Raw genomic sequence first — 25,064 nt, 5'->3', positions numbered from 1 at the left:
AAGGGTACCCTTTTACAAACAAGAATGCAGACCGTGTGCCAGCAGCCCTAAATTCACATCACAGGTATCAATGTGGGTTTTATCACTATGTGAACAGCTTGATTCTGCTGGTTTTCCATTAACATATATTTATGCAGGCGGGATTCATAAATATGAGAAATATCTTCTATGTGTGGGGAAAATGCAAGATTTGTGCTGCTACAGTCAGTAAGTGATCCCATAATACAACTCCTTGTTTGAAAGGTCAGAACTCTGAGCTTTAGGCTGGAATAAACCGGAAGAATTGAGGCAGAGTTGTGGAAAGGGAAAGGGAAAGGGAAAGGGAAAGGGAAAGGGAAAGGGAAAGGGAAAGGGAAAGGGAAAGGGAAAGGGAAAGGGAAAGGGAAAGGGAAAGGGAAGGAGAAAGGGAAAGAGAAAGGGAAAGAGAAAGGGAAAAGGAAGGAAAGGGAAGAGAAGAGAAGAGAAGAGAAGAGAAGAGAAGAGAAGAGAAGAGAAGAGAAGAGAAGAGAAGAGAAGAGAAGAGAAGAGAAGAGAAAAGAGAATTGCCATTGTGCAGGATCTATGATGATCATCTAGTCCAACTGCCTGAGAAATTCAGAGCTGACTAAAAGTAAAAGTATGTTATTAAGGGCAGTGTCCAGATGCTTCTTAAACACTGATAGACTTGGGGAATTGGCTGCCTCTCTCAAGGAAGCCTGTTCTAGTGTTTTGCCATCATCTCAGTTAAGAAATTCTTCCTAATATCCAGTCTAAATCTCCCTGGTGCAGCTTTGAATGATTCTGATGTGTTCTGACAGAGAGAATAGCTCATCACCTCCCTTAACACTTCCTCTCTTCAGGAAGCTGCAGACAGCAATGGGGTCACCACTCACCCACCTTTTCTCCAAACTAGACAAAACCAAAGTCCTCAGCCACTCCTCGTAGGACATGGCCTCCAGCCCTTCCACCAGCTTTGTTGCCCTCCTCTGGACACATTCAACCACCTCAACATCCTCCTTAGACTGTGGGGCCCTGTGCTGCACACAGTGCTCAAGGTAAGGCCTCACCAAGGCTAAAGTCATCCCTCTCTTGGTCATGCTGTGGCTGATGCTCCCCAGGATGTGGGTCACCCTCTTGGCTGCCAGGGCACACAGCTGACTCACACTGAGCCTGCCACCCACCAGCATCCCCAGCTCCCTTTCTGCAGGGCTGTTCCTAACCCAGTTTTTCTCCTAGTTTATACTTGTTTCCAGCCTTACTCCATCTAGGTGAAGAATCTGACATTTGTTGGTGATTAGACAAAAGAAAATTCTGACAGATACACCAGACTTGGTGCCAGGTGTGATGTCCTGTTTCTTCCAGTGTCCTGCTTGCCTGTTTCTTCCAGTGTCTCTCCCGAGTACTGGGAAGACTGAGGAAACAGTAATCATAGTTCTGAATCCTTCAACATTCTTCCCAGGGCCCTGAAATCTCTTTTTAGATTCGTCTTTTTGCTGAAATGTCAGTGGTACCCATGTGAAGGCAGGTAATAATTTGAAGGATGGATTAAACTAATCAGTTTGCTGCTGACATCCCTGATCTGGGCCCCAGGGAGGCAGCAAGCTTCCTTGAAAAGATGGTCTAGACTGCAGATGGTTTAAATTATATTAGTTTTATTATATTTGTTCAGTAATTCCAACAGAATGATTCAGCAGCTCACATTTCTTTGCTGTTCTTGATTCATGAAGATCCTGAGCTGCAAATTGTTTAAGGAGTAGAAATACAAACTTTGGTTTTCCTTTTAGGAATACATTCACTGTTTGGTCAGTGGCTACTGAACTAGATGAACTTTTGGTTTGATCCAGTATTTTTCTTCTGTGCTCTTATTTCTATGGAGAACCCTAAACTAAATATGGAGTATCCTGTGTTTTCAGAACTTATGGATCAATCTCATATCTTAAGTTTTTCCAGTGACTTGCCCTAAGCCTTGATTCTACTTGGGAAGTAATTTTCTTTCTCAGACAAGAGATGGAATATTTTCTTTAATACATACATTTTTCATACTCAGTGTGCAAGGAAATTCTCTTTTACCTACACTCTAAAAAGACAAGATCATCTAATATAATGTTCTGCCTACAATGAATTGTTATTGAATCACAGAATCATTCTATCTGGAAAAGACCTTTAACATCATAGAGTCCAAAACCTCTGGTGATTCAATCACCTCCCTTGGTAGCCTATTCCAGTGTTTGGTAATCCTTTCAGTGGAAACATTTCTTCTAATATCCAATCTAAATGTTCTCTGGTGCCCCTTGGGATTATTTCCTCTTATCCTCTCACTTGTCATTAGGGAGAAGAGGCTGACATGCATCTCACTACAACATCTTTTCAGGTAGCTCTGAGAAGCAATTTCTTTCCTCAAACTAACTTTCTCCAGGCTAAACAATCCCAATTCCCATATCCACTGCTCATAATACTTGTGTTCTAGATCCTTCACCAGCTTTGTTGCTCTTCTCTGGACACACTCCAACACCTCAGTCATAGAATCATAGAATCATAGAATCATAGAATCGGCTGGGTTGGAAGGGACTCTGAGATCATCAAGTCCAACCCTTGATCCACTACCGCTGCAGTTACTAGACCATGGCACTGAGTGCCACAACCAGTGTCTTTTTAAATATCTCCAGGGACAGAGAATCCACTACTTCCCTGGGCAGCCCATTCCAGTGTTTGATCACCCTCTCGGTAAAGAAATTCTTTCTAATGTCCAACCTAAACCTCCCCTGGCACAACTTAAGACCGTGCCCTCTTGTCTTGCTGAGAGTTGCCTGGGAAAAGAGACCAACCCCCACCTGTCTACACCCTCCTTTCAGGGAGTTGTAGAGAGTGATGAGGTCTCCTCTGAGCCTCCTCTTCTCCAGGCTGAACACCCCCAGCTCCCTCAGCCTCACCTCACCAGTGTCCTTCTTGCAGTGAGGTATCAAGCACTGAACACAACACTCAAGATATAGCCTCACCAGTGCTGAATACAGGGGCACGATCACTTCCCTTCTCCAGCTGGCCGCACTATTCCTGATACTTACTGAAAATCAGAGAAGAACAGTTCCAAATCCTTCCAAATCCTTTTGCACAAGTTGCATACTCTCATTACAGAAGCCTGTGGAAATGAGTCCTATTATCTGCAAATCTAAAGCCTATTCTGCAAGATTAATTTCTTGAGGAAGATTATTCAGAGATAAAAAGGATCCTTATCATAATTTTCTCTGGTATTTTGAAAGCCAGAGTCTACTCATCGTTAGGTAAGGTTTGAAGAAGTGAAGTTTACCTTTGTGTTTCTTAGTTTGCTATGGGAACTAGATCGCTTTTCACCCATTACTCATGAGCCCAACTGCCAGAATCACAATCTGTACCTGCGAACTTGCCTGTTCACAGTGCTGCCTTTTTAGCTATTTTAGCTATAGGTTCCTTAAATATTCTCCAAATACTTTTTCTCTTATTTCCACTGCCTTACAGACTGTATTTCCCCATTTCACTCCATATGATGTTTCTTGTGGGGTATTTGTATGTTATTTAGTCTCACTTTCTTTATAGCTGTATGTCTGTACACAGACCTTGCAGCCCAGACCAAACAAAAGAGTTAGGTTTTGGATAACCTTCCATTGTTGCCCAGAGTCACACTTGGCTTAAATGCTTGTTTTTTTAGGCTTTTATTCTCAGGGACGCTATTCCTCAGTGTTTCTCGATGTTTCTCTCTTTTTGTAAGCCATCTTTGAAGGAGAAAAGTGTGGTGATTATTCTGAATGTTCTTCACTCTGCACACTCACTGAGGAGAACTCAGTATTCTCAGTGGCAGCCTTCGAAAATAGTTCTTGTAGAAATGTTGGAAAAGTCACGTTGTGCTGTTCTCTGCAGAGACATAGATGGGTCAAAAGGCAATAAACTTGGTAATTTGCTACGTGAAGATGAGGTGATCTCTGGGAACCCGTGACAAATATTCGTATCATAACATGTTGTACTTTTGCAACTTAGATGAGGTGAGTGGAAGTGAATCAGCAAGCAGGTGAGTAAGAACTGAATCAGGCTACAAGGGAGGAGGGCAAATAAACTGGGAGAATGCCTGACTTTCACAATCCCTTCTGAGATGAAGACCTTTTCTTCTGTTCATTCCTATGAATTTAAGAGTGAGCCACATGTTGCAAACACTTAGCTCCTGAATGAACTAGATGCTCATATTTATCATTATTGGTTAATGTTATGGCAGTCTCTGCTTATGAATTGTACATATGCAAGACATTAGATGCTGCATATCAGAGAAATTTGTCACTTATCACCTTCATAAGTGCTCATATTTTGTGTCTGCTCATTATGCAGGTGCAAAAAGGGCAAATGCATATTGTATTAGAAACAGTGAGACCTGAAAATGTTCGAGGAAACACTTTGGCTCATGTCTTCCATTTTATCCATATTAAATAAGACACAGGATTGTTATCTTCTTACATTGTACTGACTTTGAAATTCTCTTAGAATATTTGCTTTAAGTGGTTCAAATTCTGCAGCTATATCTTATTTCTTATTTTTTTCTATTTTCACTGTCTAAAAAGGTAAGTTTGAAGAAAATTTCTGAGATTCATTATAGTTTTAAGAGTTTGGAAAAAACATGAGTGCTGTTGTGATCTAAATCTGTGACTAAGTGAACTTACATGGAGAGGTAGAAGGTAAAGGCTGCAATAGCACAAAGCAAGTACACATTGAAGTCACCCTTAAGGCTTGTCTTCTCTTTGGCTCTCACTTCAAATTTCAGTGCCTGTGCAAGAGTCTTCCTCTCAGATTTCTTGAGGTGCCATGTGCTCAAGCATGACATTTGGTCAGTGTGGCAGCAAAAAGGGTTAGATGTATCGAAGAACATGTGAACAGAAGCAGGTATGGAGGTGAACCCTGCTGTGCATAGCCATTGTTTTGACACTATGTACAAAAAGCCATGGATGCTTTTGGAATTACTGATGTCTAAGGCAACTTCCCTATTACGTATCCCTGGACTTGAGGGTGTCTGCAGGCAGACTGGTGTCTCTGAGATTTTTATCTCCTTAAAATATGAGCAGCCTCCAAGTTAATGAAGGGAATCAGAAAGAAAAGTATCCCTTGAATTTAAAAGACAACTAGAAAGACTTACCTGTCCTTGATTAAGACTCTCTGACGGTCCCTATCTTTGCTCTTAGACCTTCAGTGTAAAGAGACTAAAGATCTATTGCCACAGAAGAGCCCTAAAACAAAACTGGGTCCAAACTTGGACGTAAACATAAGAATTTTTCTTTATTCCCTGAGAATCCCAGAAAATAACAAACACTGTCAATTTTCCACCTCAGTAACCTGGTGAATCTGCATCTGTGCTTACTGAGTGAGTTTTACAATCTTTGATATGTCTGATGTGGGATGTAACATATCAAACCAACATAACAGTTCTATGCCTAGGTCTCAATCAGTCTGTTGGGTCATTACTGATCAAAAAGAGAGATTTCCCACACAATCTGCCTATACTACTTGCTCTATTTTGCTGGCACATGGAGTCATGCCAGTGGACAGTAAATCTCATTCATTTTCTTGCCTGCACAAAGCAGGATAACATGGCCCAAGACTGCAGGCAGTGGTTAATTCTGTTCTTTGGTACCCTGTGAAAAAAATTTTTGGCCAAAAATTACTCAGCCTTCATGCCAGTAGAAAAACAGATAGTTCAGTGATCTTAATTAGCATATAAATGCCTCTTTAAAACAAGAACTGTGTCTACCAAACAAAACCAAAACCAAAACCAAAACCAAACAAACAAAAAAATCAATTAGCCTTTTTGTAGACAGTAAGAGAATAAGTGGCACTTTGTTGCTCCCAGTTTACAACATAATGTCTCTATGGTCCAATATTCCTTTTTAAATTCATGAAGCATCTGTAAGTTATCCTGAACTTAGTATAAGCCCAAGAAGTTAATTATTTTTATCTCTTAGAGCTTGTATCAAAACTTCTTAAAGCACTTCAGAAAAAGCAGGAGCCTGCTAATTTTTTTGAGAGAATGTGCTTGAGTCTTTTGCAGATCCACAAGTATGCAAAAAATGTATTTGCTTTTGTATATCCATACCTTTTGGTATGTGTACTATATAATTTTGATTCCAGTTGGTACTATGATTACTACATTTTGCTTCTCTCTCTCTTTTTTTTTTTTTTTTTTTTTTTCTTTTTTCCCTTTTTTTTTTCTTCCAGAGCTTTCTGCTGGACTTCTAGTGGAAATGTTCATAGCACTGGAATTCTTTTCCTACTCCTGCTCTACAGAACTTATTCAGAATAAATTCCTCAGCGGTGTTTGAAGGAAGATAAGGCAAAGAGAGACTGCGAAATCATGCAGAATTTGCATCATTTATAGTCTACAGAAAGGGCACAAATCTGTGAAAATAAATGTGTCACATTCCATTTGCTCACCTTGCAATTTTACTGTGCTAAGTTATTTCTTTTGGCAGTGTAATTTCTTTAGAGCTTTCCAAATAATCTATTTTTTCTAAGAGACTGGCAGTTCAGCTGTTTGTTTTTGGGTTTGTGTGTGGTTTGTTTTGGTTTTATTTTTTTTTTTGCAGAGTCTCAAATTTATCAATTTTCTGATAAGACCTGAGAAACCTATTACAGTGCATATTTTATCTGTGAATTAAGTCATTGGTATGCTAGAAAATTCTATAAGTATTGAAAGCAGAAGCACAAGCAAACAGCATTACTATCCAATTCACTTTAAGTTTGAATTTTACTTTATTCAGGAACACATGGTAATTTGCAAAAATTGCTTGGGGTCTTGCTTTTAGCCCACTGCTGTACTTCTGTTCCAAATAGAGATTCACTAAGCTGAATTCTTTGACTCTCAATAATCCATGCATCATAACTGCCAAAGAGCTTCCTTAATAATATGCCCCTTACCAAAGTCTGGCATCTTAATACTTCTGAATTTACTCAGCACTGAAAGTTAACTCAGTCTTTGTTTTACCTACATCTGTTCTGTTGATCTTTGAAGCTTTTGAAAAGCCTATTTTAAATCAGAACTTCAAGTACAAGAACCCGAGAGTAAGCACATAGAGAATATTATGGATGATTAATATTTAGGAAATGAATGAGCTTCTGGGACAAAGGTACAGATATTTTTTCTGTATGCTAGCTGCTTATGACCAGTCCTGCAGTCTCTTTGTGTCAGTTTATTAAGCTCGTATAAAAAGAAAATCAGTCTCTAGGTTTCTTGCAATGGCTGTTTTAAAGACAAGTTGCTATTCAGGGTGCATTTCATAATAGTTCAAAGTAAGGACTGGCACTAAAGTGGTACAACAGAGACAGAAAGATTTTTAAGTCATAAATGTTGTGAAGAGCACCAAAAACATTACTATAGGAAATTAACATCTGATAGCAGCAATAAAGATTGGCACTGAAACAGATTCTTAACTTCTCTTCTACACTCAGCCAGTTGAAATACCACACCAGAAAAAAAAGAAAAAAAGAAAAAAAAAGACTACAGTATAGTTAAAGTCATATTTAACCTGGTCTCTCCACCTCTTCATTCCTCAGTATTGAAAGCTGCAGGTGTAGCTGCAGAGGAAAGCACTGGGCTTGACTGTATTCATGGGGAGTTTGATAGTGTGATGTGTTAGATTGGATGACTGGTAGAAAGAAGAAAGCCATATGTGATGAAAATCCTAATATAAGTCTGGTGTGAATGAGTGTTGAGGATAGTCTTTTTTTCCCAGGGGAAAATGTTGACACAAAACCAGAAAGGACATCTAAACTGTTGTGACTAGTGGTAGGAATTAATTTCTGGATTTGATTTTCTTGTTTGGTTTGGTTTTTTTTTGGTTTATTTGTTTGTTTGTTTTTATGAGATGCTTTCACAGTTTTTTTCCCTTCTATTCCCAATTTCTATATAGTCCCTTTCATTCTCTTGTACTCACAGTAGTAGATTTGCACTAAAAGAAACAAAACTTAGGTTTTTTTTTTCCTTCTATATAATCCTTCAAGGGGATTTTACCCATTTCTTACTTTCTGCAACATAAATGGTCTTACCAAAGTGGCTTCACATATCAGTACTCATTTGAGCACTACTTTACCTAAATTCTGTACTTAAGAAGTTTGTCTAAGAGGTTTCAGCTGAAGACTTCCTTTCTGATGGGTCATCCTGTTTCCTTTCAGTCTTGAGTTACTGATCAGTAACTCAGCTCCATACAGACCCATTAAATAAAATTTTCTTAATATAAACACAGTGGAAACAGTGAATTTTGAGGTCTTTTGAAAATCTTTAGTCCTCTGTGAAGATGACTTACTGATATACAGGTTTAACCCAGTTCAATAAGTTAGATGGCATTTATCTGAAAAAAACAAATTTTTTTTTTTTTTTTTTTGAGCATTGTTACTGCAGTGACTGGCCCATTTAAGTTCTGTCCACATGTCTACTTCTTTAACAGAAAAGCACAAACTAATGATCTATTTTTAGGCCCAGAAAATCTGAACATCTATGGAAAAGTTTTATGTCAAATAAGGGCTTCAGAAAGTCAGTAAATTTCTCAGCCTGAATGTGACATTCAAGCAAGAAAAAAACCCCAACAAAACCTATGTAAAGATTACATAAAGATTACATTAATTTAAAAATCATTATTTATTTATGCTGGAGACAGAATCTAGAAATTTTTCAAAAATAAATATATTGGGAAAAAAAAGAGTGTACTTGTAAGAGAATGCAGAGTGCGCACACACAGGCTCATGATGAGAGGGAAGAGGAATAGATTTCCCTACCTTATGAATAAAGATAAAGGTTCACAACAGGAATATTTACCTTGTTTGCAGTTCTGGCATCCATCTGAACAGGGTATGCAATCTTCAGAGTCAGGATCTTCCACTTCACCTGTGTTTTGCAATTCACCAGTTTTGGGTTAATTCTTGATATTGGAAGGCCAACACTAAAAAGCACTCAGCAAGTTTCCTGGAAATAAACTTTACCCAAATCCAATATGGAAGAATATTCACAGCATTTTCTTTTCTCATTTGTTCTTTCTTAGCTCATTTTGAGAAAAAATGTTTACATTAACATGATATTAAAGAAGCATCGGTGCTGTAGTTTAAGGACCTCAATCAGATGTGACTGCATATTTCAAAATAGGAACCAAGACCCTTTAACCCCATTTCTGCTGCAAATCAAATAGAATATTTCTTAATTGCTACTGAGGGATGCTTACCTTCTCTACAGCTATGCTTCTGACACACGTTTTGAGTTAGGAAGTAGCCTCTGAAACACCTTTTGCAGTGGCTGGAGTTCAGGCAAACCTCACAGTGGCCAGAGCAGGCCATGCAGGTGTGCTCTGAATGGTAGTAGCCTGGAGGACAGCTCTCCCTGCACTCCCCATGGTACAGGAAACGCTCGATCCCTCTTGTATCTGTGTGTTAAAAAAGCAGGAAAAAGGTGTCAGCAGCAGAGGACATTTGGCCATAGCAAGCAGGCTTTATGAAGCACCAGTGCTGCAGCTGGTGAGAACTAATTTTGTTCGCTGACTGCTAGTTTTGTACAGGGTGACACCAGATGACCAAACATGTGTAAAAGTTTCTGGACTTCAAACCATCCACGTTCCTGGAGATTTATGGCATATAAAGTTGTAATGATAGTGAATGATTACTGTTTACATGCATCAGTCTAACAAAGTCAAGAGGTTTCCATTGCCGAGTTCTGTTACAGTGAACATAGAAGTTCTGTCAGTCTCATAACAAATATGACAATATCATTCATGCTAGTGTTTTCTTGCTATCTAGACACTTAATACTAAATAAAGCCTGGGCCACTAATAATTAAGACTCAAAATGGAGTATCAGCTGAAAGGGAAAAGGCTCTGAGTCAGTTATGAAAAAGCTCACAAAAAATTCCTCTTTACTAAGAGAATTTGAAGTTAAAGCTTAAATACTTGTTTCCAAGGGCAGATCACGCTAATTACATGCACTTCTGTGTGTATGTAGTAGTCTCAAGTTATTCACCCACAGGGTGTTATAGGCAACAGGAAGCAGTTTCTAAAATGGAGCTTCAAATCAAGATGAATTGTTTTTTGGAACAAACAGAAGTTTAATTATATTACCTTCTCTCTCAACCTAAGGTCTGCAAAAATGTGTGAAACCCCCCAAGTTTCCATGTGTGTTGGTGATAAGCTTCTCCTTGCAGGCCCTGTTTTTGCAGCTGTAGGGACACAGCAGTCCGCGGGGGAACCCACTTTGGTTATTTCTTTGCCTCCCCCTCCCTTGCAAGCTTGCTCCATTTCAATCAAGCACATACTGTGTAGAGCTTTGGGGAGGCATGTCTGGAGTTTTCTTTTCCAGAGGCAAGCTGTATAGGTTTTCTGTCCTTTCTTTCCTGTGCTGCTCTTTCTGTTAAGTAATGTATCCCCTATTCAAAATACACCAAAGAAAACGCATAAACACGAAACACAATGCAGATTTGTGTGTTCTTGTACTTTAAAAGAATAAATGGAGTTCCAGTTCCCTTCAGGGCCAAAACAAGACTATGATGTAGATCAGTAGCAAAAGCACATTTTCTTTTATTTAATCTAAGAGCTGACCCCGAGAGCAGAAAGAAAAGGGAACCTGGAGGCCAAGGAAGGGGGAAAAGGTTTCAAAACAAAATCTTTCTTACCTGTTCCACAAGTGGTGCATTTGTTAGGTTCACTTCCACTGCAGTCCAGGCAGGTGTGATGGCACAAATGACATTGTCCTTTGAATTCATACTTTCCTCTGGGGCATTGCATAGCACACTGACCATCATCAAAGACTCTTTCAAGGCAGAGGGGCATGATTACTGATATAGCACTTACTTGTTCTTTACATTTACAGGAAAATAACAAGAAACCCAAGATATTCTTCCTTCACTATATTTACTATATTTACTTTTGTGAAAGTCTTTGCTGTTTACTCCTACACTTTTCCGATCGTATTCATAGTATGTACTAAGTGGAAATTAAACCATATTTTGAATCTGGATCTTAGTAGTGTTTTCTGATATTTTTCGGAGAAAAATCACGTTTTGCCGCTGTACCTAAATGTCCTTCTACCACAATCTCTGCAATGGTCACTTATTTTACAAGGAAAGAAAAAGCTGGCCTTTCTCTCTAAATGATCTGTTTGTTGAAGTTTCATATTAATTTTACTTTAAAGATTTCCTGTGAACAGTACTATGGCTTCAGAAAAATGACTTTGTACATAAAATCAAACATCTACCTGAATGTTGGCTTTTAGGGGTTGCATTTTTAGACTTGCATATCTGCAAGCACTTGGGAGTTTTGTTCCTGAGTATTCTCCTTTTGTTGGGTAATATTTTCTACAGAATCCTTTTATTTCATGAAAATTTCTGGCTCATTTTTCTCTTACAACTTAATGTCTACTGATTTTAATCTGTCTGGGACAAAAGTAGAAAACCATCAATACAGATAAAAAGAATATAAAACAAGTTGGCTAGAATTTGACAGTACTTCAGTATTAGGAAAATAGAGACTGTATTCATCCACAAAACTGCTTTGACCAGTGTGGTATCAGAGGATGTAGAACTCAATTTCTAGAGAAGCTGCACACCATTCAGGACCTTAGTACAGCTTCTAAGACTATCACCTTTTTGTACATCTGGGGAGCAGCAGGCTTTCCATAACATTAAGATGTTATGGAAGATCCATGCTTCCTTGGAGCCAGCATTAGAGAATGTTTACAATAAGCCTTCGTAAATTTGAATTGCTATGGCCATTGTAATAGTTATTCTAAAAGAAGAAAAGGAAAAGATCTACAAAGATTAAAACCAATTTTGTCTAATAGTCTTTGAAACCATTTAATATATAAAAAAAAGCCTCAAATGTTAAAAAAAACCAAACAGACCATGACTGGAAAAGTCTAGGCTTGTGAAGTGTGAAAATGGAAAAGCAGGCTATCATGCAAACAGTCTTCCTAAAGTACACATAACAAAGAAAACTTAGGAATTTATTAAGCAGTCTTGTGAGGCTGAAGGCAGGCTGCTGGGGTGAATCAGGATAAGCTTGAATGGGTGTATGAAGCATTCTGTAAAGATGTATCTTTGCTCTGGAGTTTGTAAACTAATCCTATGCTGACTGCATACCAATGCCTGAATGTTTAAGACCATTGTTTAAGACCATTCACCTCACATTCACAGACTGTAGCTCCTTCTGTTTTTTTTTGTTTGTTTACTTGGTTAGTTTTTTTGTTTTGTTTTCTTTTGTTTTGTTTCTTTTATGTGTTTGTTTTTTATGTTGCACCGAATGGAAGACACCTGCATTTCAGATCTTGTCACTGACCTTTGCAGCTCGAACCGTAAACAGATGGGCAAAGAATGTTGTGAAAGTCAGCTTGGCTGGATAAAAAAATTCAATTCCATAGTATTTTTAAAACAGGTAATAATGTTTTGACTTGTCAAAAAAGAAGATGATCTGAGTGATTTTGTTATGAAATCACGTGACATCTTCTGATGAGCTGTCACTAAGAACAGAGATTGTTCGGTGTTTTTGTTTTCACATTATTTTCAATAATATCAGTCCCTAAGTCTTACCACCCTTTACAAAGAGGAAAGGCATTCCCCTGTAGGAAAACAGGACTGATGAATTTTAGTCTGGATTACCTAGTAGCTTCTCATTTCTGACTTCAATAAACACCATGTGAAACTCTCAAGAGGGACAGGATTTACAATTCTGTTTCAATTAAACATGTCTATTTCAGATGTATAACAAACAATGTCCAGTGGAAGGAGTTAGTCTTTAGCCTCTGTGTGATTTTTTTTAAACAATTATATCTCTAACTACTGGATGTCTTAATATGACTTTTTTTAACAACTTTCCTGATGTGCAGGAGCACAGAAATCTTTTAGAAATGTTACATACCAAAATTAAAAGCTGTTAGAGGATCTGCTGATGGGGGCTGGGGAGTAGGGGGGAGACAGCAACACCCTTACCAAAGGCTACAGAGGTCTAATGGTGTTGCTCTGTACCTTGTTTTGCACATTTCTCTGTGTAAAACTCAAAAATAGATTTCAAGCCAACACAGATAATTTCAAATGCAACTGGGAAACGGAGAAATCCAGCCCACAGTCCAAAATTCTGGCCAGACTTCCTGCTTTAATGCCATTTCTGATGTAATGCACCTTAAATTAATATTGTTTCCTCATTTATGATTTTTGCTTGGACTCCTTTGATCCTGGTATGTCTTTTATTGGCAAAGTCATATGACAGATATTTGCCAGGTAAATTTCTGGATTGCCTTTGGATTTTTTTCCTATGACACTATGTCTGATTCTGATTTCATATCAGTGCAAATATCACCTGGCTACAATGTAATCTAGTGCAAAAGAACCAGAGCTACCTATATGAGTCAAAAGGTAAAGGTAGGACATGGATTTAAAACTACTAGACTCTTAGATTAGGTGCAAGATGACCCAAATGATGTTTAAGTGCTATGAATATCTCCCAGATTTCTAGCATAGGTATCCATGTTCATGCTTTGTGCCAAAGTCTCTGGCTGTGTATAACTACAGATACCCTAGACTTTTGTCGAATTTGTCACTGTTGTGATTCTAGCATTTATGACTTTGAAAAGTTGACAATGAAAGCAAGACTATTTCCCATATTCAAGGAAATTTGTCTTTTTCTATAGATATCACCTAGATGAACATCTATCACCTGTGGAGCCAACGGTGACTCATGAAACACTTGTTTTCTCACTCGCCCTGGTTTTGTTTGCCCTAATCATCTTCTGCATTGGACTCTGTAAGCTAGTGCTAAAGACCATACAGCCACTTTTCCAGAGGATGTTGATAGATCTTTGTGCTGCATGGTGCAAGGAGACTTTTACCTTGTGGGTGAGCAGCTGATGCAGTTGTCCAGCTCAGGTCCAATGCACTTCTGACAGGATGCTTCACACAACTGACATTCTTGGGAATCATCAAGATATTCCCCTGGGAGAAAAAAAATTGCTTATTTCAAATCACAGATACACTAGTGCTACCATGGCCCAGAAGTGCAAAGTTTGCTTTTTTTCTTAGTAAGTATTAATTAAAATATTGGTGCAAACTGGTAAGTTATAGGCTTCATATCTCAGAGCAGAGGTACTAAATTGGTAAGTGGCATGAACACCTGATCTCTGTGCAGCATCACATGGGGACAGCACCTCAGTTTATCAAGCATTCTCATAAAGCCAAAATTGGGTTTTTATGTCAGTTTGTTATGAGAAAAATTATTCTAACTGAATCTCTATATATGAGAGAACTAGGTGTTCCTTTATTCTTAAGTAATGGAAGAGTTTCAGCAGAGAGTCCCATGATATGAAAATCATGGTTTCTATGGATATATGGAGATACTCTTTCCATTTGTATTGTTGCTGGGAAATTCAGATTTGGCAAGTACACTGAACTTTGGGAGTCCACCAAATACAAATATGGAATGACTAGGCTTTGGTTCTCAGTTGCAGTGAGTTTCTTACACTGAAGAGCAAAAGCACTATATGAGCAACTATTGCTCTAAGTTTAAAAGTATGGAGGAAAGAATAATTTTCTAAAACACCGCCAATTATATTCTCTATCCTAACCTCTGTCTCTATGTTACCTTGTGTTTTCTCCTTCATATTCATATTCATATTTGTAAAAACTGGAATCTATGCTATTTGATATTATCTAGATGGTGCTTATCAATCTTGGGGGTGTGGGGAGGGAATCATATAGTTGTAAAAGCATATCCACTGGAATGTCCAGACAAATGTGGGTGAAAGCTGAGGCACCCAAAATTTGGGTAAAGATAAAACTGTAATTTTGGAAAGTTTTCTGTGTCTCCTGAAGAAAAGAAAAAGGTAAAATCTAAGCCAAAAGCCAGGGACAGAGCCACGTAAGAAAATGTAGACAGTGCTTCTCAGAGACTGCTCTGGGATTAGAGCTCACTGGGAAGAAGTTCAATGAACAGTGTCTTGATGAGACAGGGAAACAGAAATCTACATATGAATACACATTCCCACATTTTTTTGTTATTATTATCCAAAGCATATTATATATGTATATTGACATATATTTATGTAATTCCATGCATGCCCATATAAGCCAAACCCTGAATTGTCTAAATTGACCTAATTCCATGGAAGCGGTGTGGTTTTTCTGAACTGCAATGCTCTATCTTCTAGGCTAGATTTCTTTATATTTTACTGTTTGAGATAAAATTCAGCTGCATTCTGAATTGATCTAGATATTGCTGAAATAAAATGTAATGATGAGTAACTATTGAAATACATAGTATTTGCAATTCTCACTTTCTAGAAAAAAGGACTCTGGGCTGCTGTCCAGTAAATTGTCAGGCCATTAAGGCATTTACTTGATGTAGGCCTTTTGAGTCTTTCCAGTATGTATTCGGAGGGTACAACACAGAAAAACGATGATCTCAAATGTTTTATAAGATTCTAAATCTGATACAAATATACACAAACACGCACACAAATATATTTGTACAATACGCAGCTATGAAAAAATGCAGCATCTGGAAAGTCATCTTATTGCAGGTCTGCTGGCTCAGTGCTCTGTGCCACCAGCCTTATGTCAATGAGAAACCTATCAGAACAATATTATTAAATGATTGCTCCTCTGATGCTGTTTTGTGATGTGTTAGAAAATTTTTTTTGTTTCAGTCCTTCAATTTATTTGCCCACATTTCCTATATGCTTATCCATTGAATCTCTGCTACTAATCCATACACCTCAGCTATGCCCACTCAAATCCTTCCCTCATGGTAGAAATGCTTAGTTTTAAAAGGTTTTTGCTATTTCTTTGTTATGCCTTTCATTGGAAGTGCTGTAATTCATTTCAGCTGTGCTGGAATACTGCCAGAAGACCAGTTCTCTGCTTAGTTTATCCTCTGGGCTGAAGTATTTTAAAACATACTATTGTAAGAATCTGAAACAGAAAATCCTTACATTTTATGCCCTCTGAATCACAAGTCACATCTAGAACTGTAGATATGCCACTAAATGTTAATGAAATAGTTTGTAGATATCCAAGGAGTTAACACTGAAATGTAGTTTTAAAGATGACTTTCAAACTATTCCAGTTGGCAGCTAAAATGTTTGCCAGAGTTTCTTGTGGGTGATATAGTTCTTTGCAAGTCTTGCTGGATAATACTAGTTATCAAAGCTTCAGATGCCCCTCTTTTTTGAGGTTTTTTTTTTTTGTTGTTTGTTTGTTTGTTTTTGTCTTTTGCTTTTTCTTTCTTCTGTATTAAAGTTTTTTATCTGTCCAACATACATAATAGGGAGATGGGGAGTACTCTCAGCAGTGTATCTCACTATGCCTTCAATCAGGCAACACTCATAATTTACTTGGGATCATCCCATGTTTAATAATTTATTTCTCAATTCTGTCACCTTGTCACATTGTTTAAAAACACTTGTCGCCTTATTTAAAAACGGGAAGTAGAGGTATTGTAAGAATGAGACTATCTTAGATATAATGTCTTAAAATGGTGAGATTTGAACATATGATGCTTTTTGTCTCTACTTAGAAATGTTTAATTCCACATCTGGGTCACATTGAGTGGCAGGCACTCACTACATACAAGAGCCTAACACTTAGGCTGGGTTCCTATTAGTTGACACGATGCATTTTAAAATGAGGTAAGGGCTATTATCTGCCATTGAGGAGGGAGAAAAAAAATGATCTGCAGTAAGATCATTGAGTGAGGATGTAGTAGCAATTAGAACCTATCTGTCTTGACACCCAGACTCGAGAACTATCATAGCTGCCAGTTCATGTATGTCGTTGCATGAGCAGTATTGAGGGTACAGTCCTTGTCACTATTTCTCTCCTGCTTTCCAAAAGCACTGCCAGTCATTGACAGTACATGGTGTTTTAGGAAACCAGCCAAACGAGGGTGTGAATATTCTTGTTAAATTACGCCTGGAGTTAGAGTTTTGCATGCAGGAAGTTATAAGCACGTCTTCTCTTGTAGACCCACTGTGAGACTTAGTCATTGCAAGTAGTGTGCTAACCTCTCCACTTTTCTTAATCAAAACATCACTTTATTTAATTTTAAAAAGTTCATTGGTGATCTCTGCAGCATTGTCCCCATGGCTTTGCTTAATAATAAGTGAAAAAAATGACCCTATTTCCTCCATTTTCGTTTGTTTACTTTCATGGAAACCTAGATATGGATTTTGTACTTGGGCTTTTCTATGTAAGTCATACAGGTTAAAAAGTATTCAAAAAGCGCATATAGAAACATCGATCAGAATTTCTTTTTATCAATCTGCAGTAAGAACTGAGAGGATTTAGTCTTAGCGAGCTCTCTGCTTTTCCTGTTCTTGGCCTTAATACATTTAATTTTGGCTGGCTTGAATTTCACTGAAGAAATGTTTATCCATAGAGCTTAAGTCCATATGAAACTTAGACTAACCTGCATATAACAAGCCACTAAAATTCACCTGGAGGATTACTCTCAAATTTACCTCTATGTTTAGCCTAAAGCCTTCATGTTTGATTGATTACAGCTCCCTCGAAGGAATCTTGAAAATGTCAGGACATGGAGATTATGGCATTTCCTTTCCCCCCAAATTTTAGGCAGTTATACAAAATTTGAGCCTCCAGCTTTCAGCCTTCTGCTAATTACTCTTCTCCACTCAGTCATTTTACACAATGACCAAAATTTCTGCCTCCCTGTTTGGATGGTCAGAAGGAGACAAAGAGAAATTCTTCATGGGGAAAACTTTAGGATGCTATAATTTGAGGTGATGAGAGAGATTCAAGACTTTTCAGAGGTGTTTGGGCAGTGTTGAACCAGGAGGCTGAAATTAAGCTGTTGATTCCTAAGTCACTGAAGCTGCCCCTTGTGCTAAGGGACAAAGCAGAACCTTGGGAAGGGGTGAACATCTCTTTTCTGAGGAGTGGTGTGTGGTGCTGAGCGTGATATAATGATTTTAGGATGAAAGGCTCTTTTGTTGCAGGATTAGCTGAGATCACACAGATCCTCAGCTTAGCTTTAATCATGACAAGCAGGAGAGAGGCAACCACATTTATCAACTACACTATTTTACACAAACCCATATTCTTTCCCCCACTGAATAGAAATATTTACACCAAAGATGCAATTTTTGGTGGCATGAAGGGATTTTCCCTCTCTTTTTTCCTATGTGTTTCTTCCCTCATTTATATGTAGTATTTAAATAAGATTTGTTAGAAATCTACTGAAAAGCCAGAGTCCTCAGGGTATTGTGTGGGCATAAATAGTCTCCAGAAAGGCATTGTTTAAAGATCCGGTTTAAACTTACATTTGCACTATTATTTATAGCATTAAAAAAACCTCAGCTTTAAACCTCCATTTGTACTAATAACATGGATGTCTGGAAGTAAAAGCTGGCTGGGATCTGGGTTTCTCCCTTGCCTGTGTGTGAATGTCAGAGCCTGGCAAGGTTTTCTGATGCTCAACTGAAGCCTGAAATTTGACAGCCCCAAGAGAAAGTGGAAAGGGGAATTAGGCAACCCTGTTGTGTGTTGGTAGCACTTTGTTCCTTACCCTTCTCACTTCTTGGAAGGAGGAGGTAATTCTAAAGCACCCTTAAAGTTTTAGACTAGCAATGGAAAAAAAGGTAATTTTTCACCCCCTTCATTTCTAAAGCTTTCTGGTTGGAAATTTCTGTCTGATCTTGTAAAGTTTCCTGGTTTTTGTGAATCTCAGTACATGGAAATTTCCTAAAGGACAGTGGAAAGGGAACAGTTGAATCTCCCTGAAAATTATCTCATTGAGCTCATAGTACTGCTTTGGAACTACAAAGAAAATGTATATGTGAAATATGCAAAAGAGAGGGGGAAGCTCACTGTATACATTGACTAAAGCTGGTGTTAGTCACACCTGGAGTACATTAAAGACAGAAACTTTAAATGCTGTATGAAAATGCATCCCACTCCAGAGGCAGCCACGGCAGCATGGCATCTCTTCTCCTATGTTATGCAGCTAGGAGTGTGCAATTAATGTACACAGAGCCTTCTGTGTCCACAGGATTTCTGCAGTCTGACTTGGGTAAACCTGAAATGGGAAGCTCTGGGTATCTCAGGGCAGTGTTCTAGGGATGTTATCCATCTTAAATAGAGGGACATCTGCCCAGAGTCTTTGTGCTGGAAATCTCCAGCTTAGTCAGGATGTGAACACAGATCTGCTGATCTGCTGATAACAGGGCAGATTTCAGCAGGCAAACTATTGCCCCAACAAGATATAACAACACGGATTCATGCTGCTAATCAAATGGAATTCCTGCTTAATTTGCATAGATAAACACATATTAAAGCCTGAAAGAAATCTGCCCAAAGGAACAAGTTTATCTCCTTGGAAGTAAGGAGTGTCCAAATTAGTGAGAGTTATAAAGGAGTAATTTTTATTCCTGTCTGTAACTCTTCTACAAACTCTATACCCTTACACTGGTGATATCCCCTTGCTTAAAATTTACCCAGGTTCCTTTTCTCCACTAAAAGCATTTCAGCACTAGTGAAGGTTTTGATAATTACCCTGGAAAGCACAGTTCTGTATGTTCCCTTTAATGATCATAGGTTCCACTCTGAGGGTGCAGAGACAGGTAAATGATATCACCCTTCTAATTCAGATATAGCTGGAGAGAGGCTTTGTGGCATCATTTGGGTATGGGAGTTCCCTGAACTCTCCTTTCAGTCTTGGAATTGAAAGAATTCAAGGGAGGGTGTGTGAGAGACAGACCCAGCAAGAGCAGCATTTACACAACTTCAGTTCAGCATTGCCATGCTACTACAGTAAGAAAGGGAGCTACTTTATTTGGGAGTGAATAGTTGAATTATTTCCTCTGTGCGATCCAGTGGCATTGCACAGGATGTCACATCACCATGGTCACAAGCATGGATGGGCAATGCCATCCATGGGTTCTGGCATCCGGGTGCAAGACTTCCCTTCCAACCTACATCTCATAGAACATCAAAAAGCATCAGGAGGAGGTCAGTGGGCAGGCCACAGACAATTGTAAATGGAAAGGTATGTAGTATTATCTGAATTGTAACTACACCACACTAGCCACGCTCCAGTGCACATTCAGTGCTATTACTGAGTTTGCATTTCCTTTGGTGAATAAAGATTCAGCTCTGTCATCTTCTCCCACCCCAGAATGATTGGAAAAATGAGCACTCAGTCAGCTCATTGCACAACACCATAAAGCATGTCTACTCTGTGTTGTAAGGGAGTAGCATTTTTTGCTTTGAAAAGTATTGTTTTCCCAGATGACTTTTGACAAATCCATCCCTCAAACACTGAGAAACACTAATAAGTAAATTGTAAGTGAGGCATTCTTCTAAGCTGTGCTTTGCCCATCATTGGCAGCAAATGCATGAGCTGCTGAGAAAAAAAAAAAAAGTAACAAAAAAACATCCTTTGGTGTGGCACTGAGAGGATGCATTTGTTTACCAGATTTTTTTTTTTTTCAGTGCTCAGAGCATATTCTCATCATACACATGCTTTCCTTTGACTACATTCTCATGCTAGAAGTGAAAATTATTTCTGCTTTTATGCAATAAACATCCCTTTCTAATCCAGGAAGAAAATTCTTCCAGATTCATTTCAGTCATAGTGGGGCTATTAAAATGCAATAATGTGGTGTCTGCTGTCCTTGCCTAGCAGGTGAACATCACTGCAGTCTCTCTGGCTTTATCCTGAGGATTTCAGAACAGTTTCCCTAGTGACACCAAATGTTACTGTGCCCTGAGACTTCACATAAATGTCCCAGGACTTCAACAGATCTGGAACCTCTTTACTCATCAGTGTGGAACCAATGGTAGAAATTCAGGTGTTCCTGGATCCTAAGGTTCAGAGCCTTCATTTGTTCTCAAGGACACTGTGTTTCTACCCACAACTCTTTAGTCCTTGCTAATGAGGAGGTCTCAAGCCCTAGTGCATTTCATGACAAGAGGTGGTCAATAATCAGATTATCAATTTCATAAAAAATTGGAATCTCCCAAGACAGTTTAAGTAAGACAACTAAAAAAAAAAGAACAACTTATGCCAAACAGATTTTTTCCCTGCTAAGCAAAATGTTCAATAAAAATACATCTTCAACCTTTTTGTTTTTCATATACTGAGACTGCATATTTTGAACAAACTCAAACAAGTCGTTGGTGTCAGTTTCTTTTTGATGAAAACTTGACTAGAATTTTTTCTTTGTATGCTGTAAAACTTTGTTGATGCTTGCTTAAAATATTTTACACAAGCATCTAATGGCAGAACTTTTCTTGATTAAATCTGTACCAATGACATGTCAGTGGCATATCCAATGTAAATATAGGGCATGGTAATGGATCACAGACCAGTTATTGTTCCACGAGTTGCGTTGTAAACTGGAAGCTTTGACTCATAAAAGCAGCCACTTAAATGATTCTACAGGAATCCTAAATTTATAACAGGCCTTCTTACAGTCATTCTATTAATTTAAAAATTTCATTAAAAAGTATCAGATAGTTACCTAAAATGGCCACTTATACGGGTAATGCTCACTTTGGCTGTGATATAGCTATTAAGAGGACTAACTTGGTCATCACCAGCTGCAAGCTGCATTTACTGATTGGTGAAATTGCTGTAGTCAGCTCTAATATCTCTGTATATAGATATATAGGCTCACAATGTCATATCTTTTATAATCCCCTGAAATAAAGAACAAGCAGCAGCCCCACTATTACTCAGTATATTCAGTAGCAGGGATATTGGAAAGCTCCAATCCCAATAGAGACTGGGGCAGTCTGCAGGGGAAAATCTTTATGAGAAAACAGTGTTCTTCATGGAATAGGAAAACAGTGTTCTTCATGGAGTAGGAAAGCCTACTCAGAAAGACGTAGGATGTGCCAGTGGGATAGGTGGTTAGGTAGGCAGGGTCTAAGCCAAGAGCCACAGGAATTACTGGTTGGAAGCATAAGGTTTCCACCAATATCTGCTGGCAGGTATCTAGTGTGCTGAAGAGCTGCAGCTAGAAAGGGAGTAATGGTATAGCCCCACAGCAGAAACGGAAACATTACTGCTATTATAAAATAAAGCCCTCACTCAACAGCCTTCTACAGGATGGTCTGCAGGTCTGGGACATCCTAAACTTTTTTTCTCGTTCAAAATAGTGTCAGCACATGTATGAAGTGGTAGTTTGGTGTTTTGGTTTTTTTTTTTGCTTAAGCTGTCATTGTCTTTGAGACTTTTGGTGAAGAAGAGGTCTAGTCTGGTGTCCAGTTTGCATCTAAGTCAAGAATTGGATAAGTATTCAAAACAGACATGAACTGGCAAATACTTGACCATGGAACTCATGGAACTGGCATGTCTTAACTAGAACAGCACCTTCAATTTGTCATTGCTTTTTGACTTGTGATATGAATAAAGCAGACACCAATGAACAGATTGAGGCTGATGAAATCCACAGTGCTTTTAGACATGGAGAAAAGTATAATTTTGTTCATACATAGCAGCTTCTTATCTTCCTAAAATGGTTCATACCTGTTTTCCATACCAACAACACAATGCCAAATACTAAACACTCTAAACTATTCACCATTGAATCAGAGAGGGAGGACTGATCACCTAAGAAAACTCTGCAGCTGAGAATAAACTAGCTTCCTTCAACTGCGAGCCTCCTATATGAGGACTAACTACAGTACTGCTTACCAATTCTGCTTGTATCTGGCCACTGCTCTTATGGCATGACATGTAAAAATGATCTGTGCTGATACCAGAAAGTACTGGTTTTCAGCCTAAACTCAGTTCTGTGCTTTGTTTGCGAGATTTCACAGCTTAACATTTACAGACATGCTCGCTAGAGCAGAATCCTTTGGCCAGAGCTGTAGTAATTTCATTATCACTCCTACTCAAAGAAGATGAAATCTTAACAACACCATGAATGACTGAATTTCTCATGCTAGGTGGAAGATGAAGGTGAGGTGCAAGTTGAAAGAAGCAGCTCTTCCTACAGCATTGGTGCAAAGTTTTGGACTACCATTTTTTCCAGCTGTGGTCTTACCAAACTTCTGCTAAGAATGTACATTCCAAATAGGCTTCTCCCAAGGCCGAGGGAGAACCTATGAGAATGATGACCTAACACCTAGTTTTGAAACCAAGCTGGATACAGTGAGAAGTTTAAGGGTGAAAAGCTGTTGGGTTTTTTTTTTTTTGCAGGAAATTCTATACATCTCCTCAGTGAAAGTGCTTAACACGTCATTTGAAGACAGGACTTCTTGGATAAAGTGGCTGCTTTGGTCCCACTCACACTGTAGATCTAAGTGTGATATGAATGAAAACATCAGCTAACAGTGATGGAGGATCTCATGCTACAGGGGTCACAGATGAGTCTACATGGAGCCCTTTTGCTCTGCTGGTAAGGGCAGACTGCTGCTCTGAAGCGGCTGACTGGGGCTGTGATCTGAGGTGTGCTGGGTGTGAGTACTGCCATGTGAGCAGACATCAACATGTCATGGTGCAAACGGGCATGTGTGACTGCAAAGATGAAACTTTACTCCTAAACTGTCTGAGACAGTAAGTAGTTTTCACGTTTTAATCCTAAGCATACAAGAGATCAGACTCATCACAAACTCTTACAAGTCAGAGGAAGCCAACATTTTGTTACCCACTAAGGTGCAGACATGGCTGTACTGCTACTACACAAAAGACATCCATCCTTCCCAGAAACCAAACATTTCTGCAATCATAAGCTCCACCACTTAAAACAAACAAAGAAAAAATCTGCATTAAAATTAAACACCCTTACCCTCCCAACTTGTTTCAATGAGTTGTGTGTGGGATTTAAGGGCTCTATGCCATAAAGCTACCTGTGCCCTTCAGGAAAGATATTTTACATATACATTATCAATATGTTTTTCCAGACCAAAAGAACAGGAATTTAGGTTAATTTAATAGAAAAAATAAAATATGGAATAACATTGATTTTGGCCAGTATCAGTTACAACAGAACTACCCTATTTTACAAATAACAACTGAACATTTTACACATGTACAGTATTTTTTTCAGTAAAAATGAATTTGGATATAACAATGTGTCAGTTTCTTTAAAGAAAACAAAGATATTAATTTCCTCTCTATAATAGTGTTAGAGACATTTGTAAATATCCAAAAAAATTCTTTACAATCCATTACATAATTAAATCTCAATTATGAATATATATTTATATATAATATATATAATATTAATTTAAACTTTTGAAAGCATTATGTTCTAATTAAACATGTTATACTAAGAAATGAGGCAGTAACAGACTAGTAGTTTAAACTAGCACAAATTGAATTCTTTTAAACTTGAAAGGTTATCAGGAAATTTGTAATGGGCACCAAAGGAGCTTGACTGGCCCCTGTCTCAACAAATCAGGTCTACCTGTTCTCTGCTAAAGGTGGCACATTACCTCTATAGGTTTGTATCCATTCACTTGTAAAACTTCCACAATCATTTTTAATCATCTTTATTATCTAACATTTACATGCTTAAACATCTGCAATCCATTTTATCTTTGCGTGTCCTGGAAAGATAACTGAGACAGTTCATATTTTTAAGTATTATCCCCTTTAAACAGTTATCTTCAAAGTTCAATTTTCCGTTTCCCACTAAGTGACTGTCTCTCAAAGAGTGTGCCAAGTGAAAATGATGAAGATATACTAAACAGATATTTGTACTGTCAGCAGTGTGCCTGGGTAAAGAAAGAAAGGCAAAGGCTGCTTCTCTCAGCACCCAGGATGGTTTTACGGTGAGGTATCTGCATTAGCCCCAGCAGGAATATTCCTGCTGAAATTTCTACTGTGAGCAGTTCAAAGCAGATTCAGTCCCATCATGACACAATTGTTACACCACGCGAATGTTACACCATGCGAAACACTGATTTATTGCCCTACAGGTAACTATCCCTAGAGATGTATTTGGCACAATCATAAATCCAGTCCTGTAAACACATACCGTCGCATATAGTCACACTGGCATTTACATATGGGCACTATGAAATAGCTCCACATATTTGTATGATAATATCCCCTTTTTCATGAACGTTACAAGACAACAATAATTTATGA

General features: G+C 38.3%; 1 protein-coding gene across 2 annotated transcripts in view; it reads right to left on the bottom strand.

Moving 5' to 3' along the window:
* Window positions 1–25,064, bottom strand: part of PCSK5 (proprotein convertase subtilisin/kexin type 5) — a 248,141-nt gene that overhangs the window by 32,439 nt on the left and 190,638 nt on the right. For both annotated transcript variants that reach the window (XM_030467471.1, XM_030467470.1), the window contains exons 21-24: window positions 13,840–13,942; window positions 10,634–10,770; window positions 9,198–9,395; window positions 8,798–8,866 (exon numbers count right to left, since the gene is read on the bottom strand). In XM_030467471.1, the coding sequence (XP_030323331.1) occupies window positions 8,798–8,866; window positions 9,198–9,395; window positions 10,634–10,770; window positions 13,840–13,942 (507 nt within the window). The remainder of the gene's footprint in view (window positions 1–8,797; window positions 8,867–9,197; window positions 9,396–10,633; window positions 10,771–13,839; window positions 13,943–25,064) is intronic.

This window comes from Calypte anna, chromosome Z (genome assembly GCF_003957555.1).
Source record: "Calypte anna isolate BGI_N300 chromosome Z, bCalAnn1_v1.p, whole genome shotgun sequence".
NCBI lineage: Eukaryota > Metazoa > Chordata > Aves > Apodiformes > Trochilidae > Calypte > Calypte anna.
The sequence above is the reverse complement of the archived record's forward strand: the minus strand, read 5'-3'. Positions and strand labels throughout refer to the sequence as shown.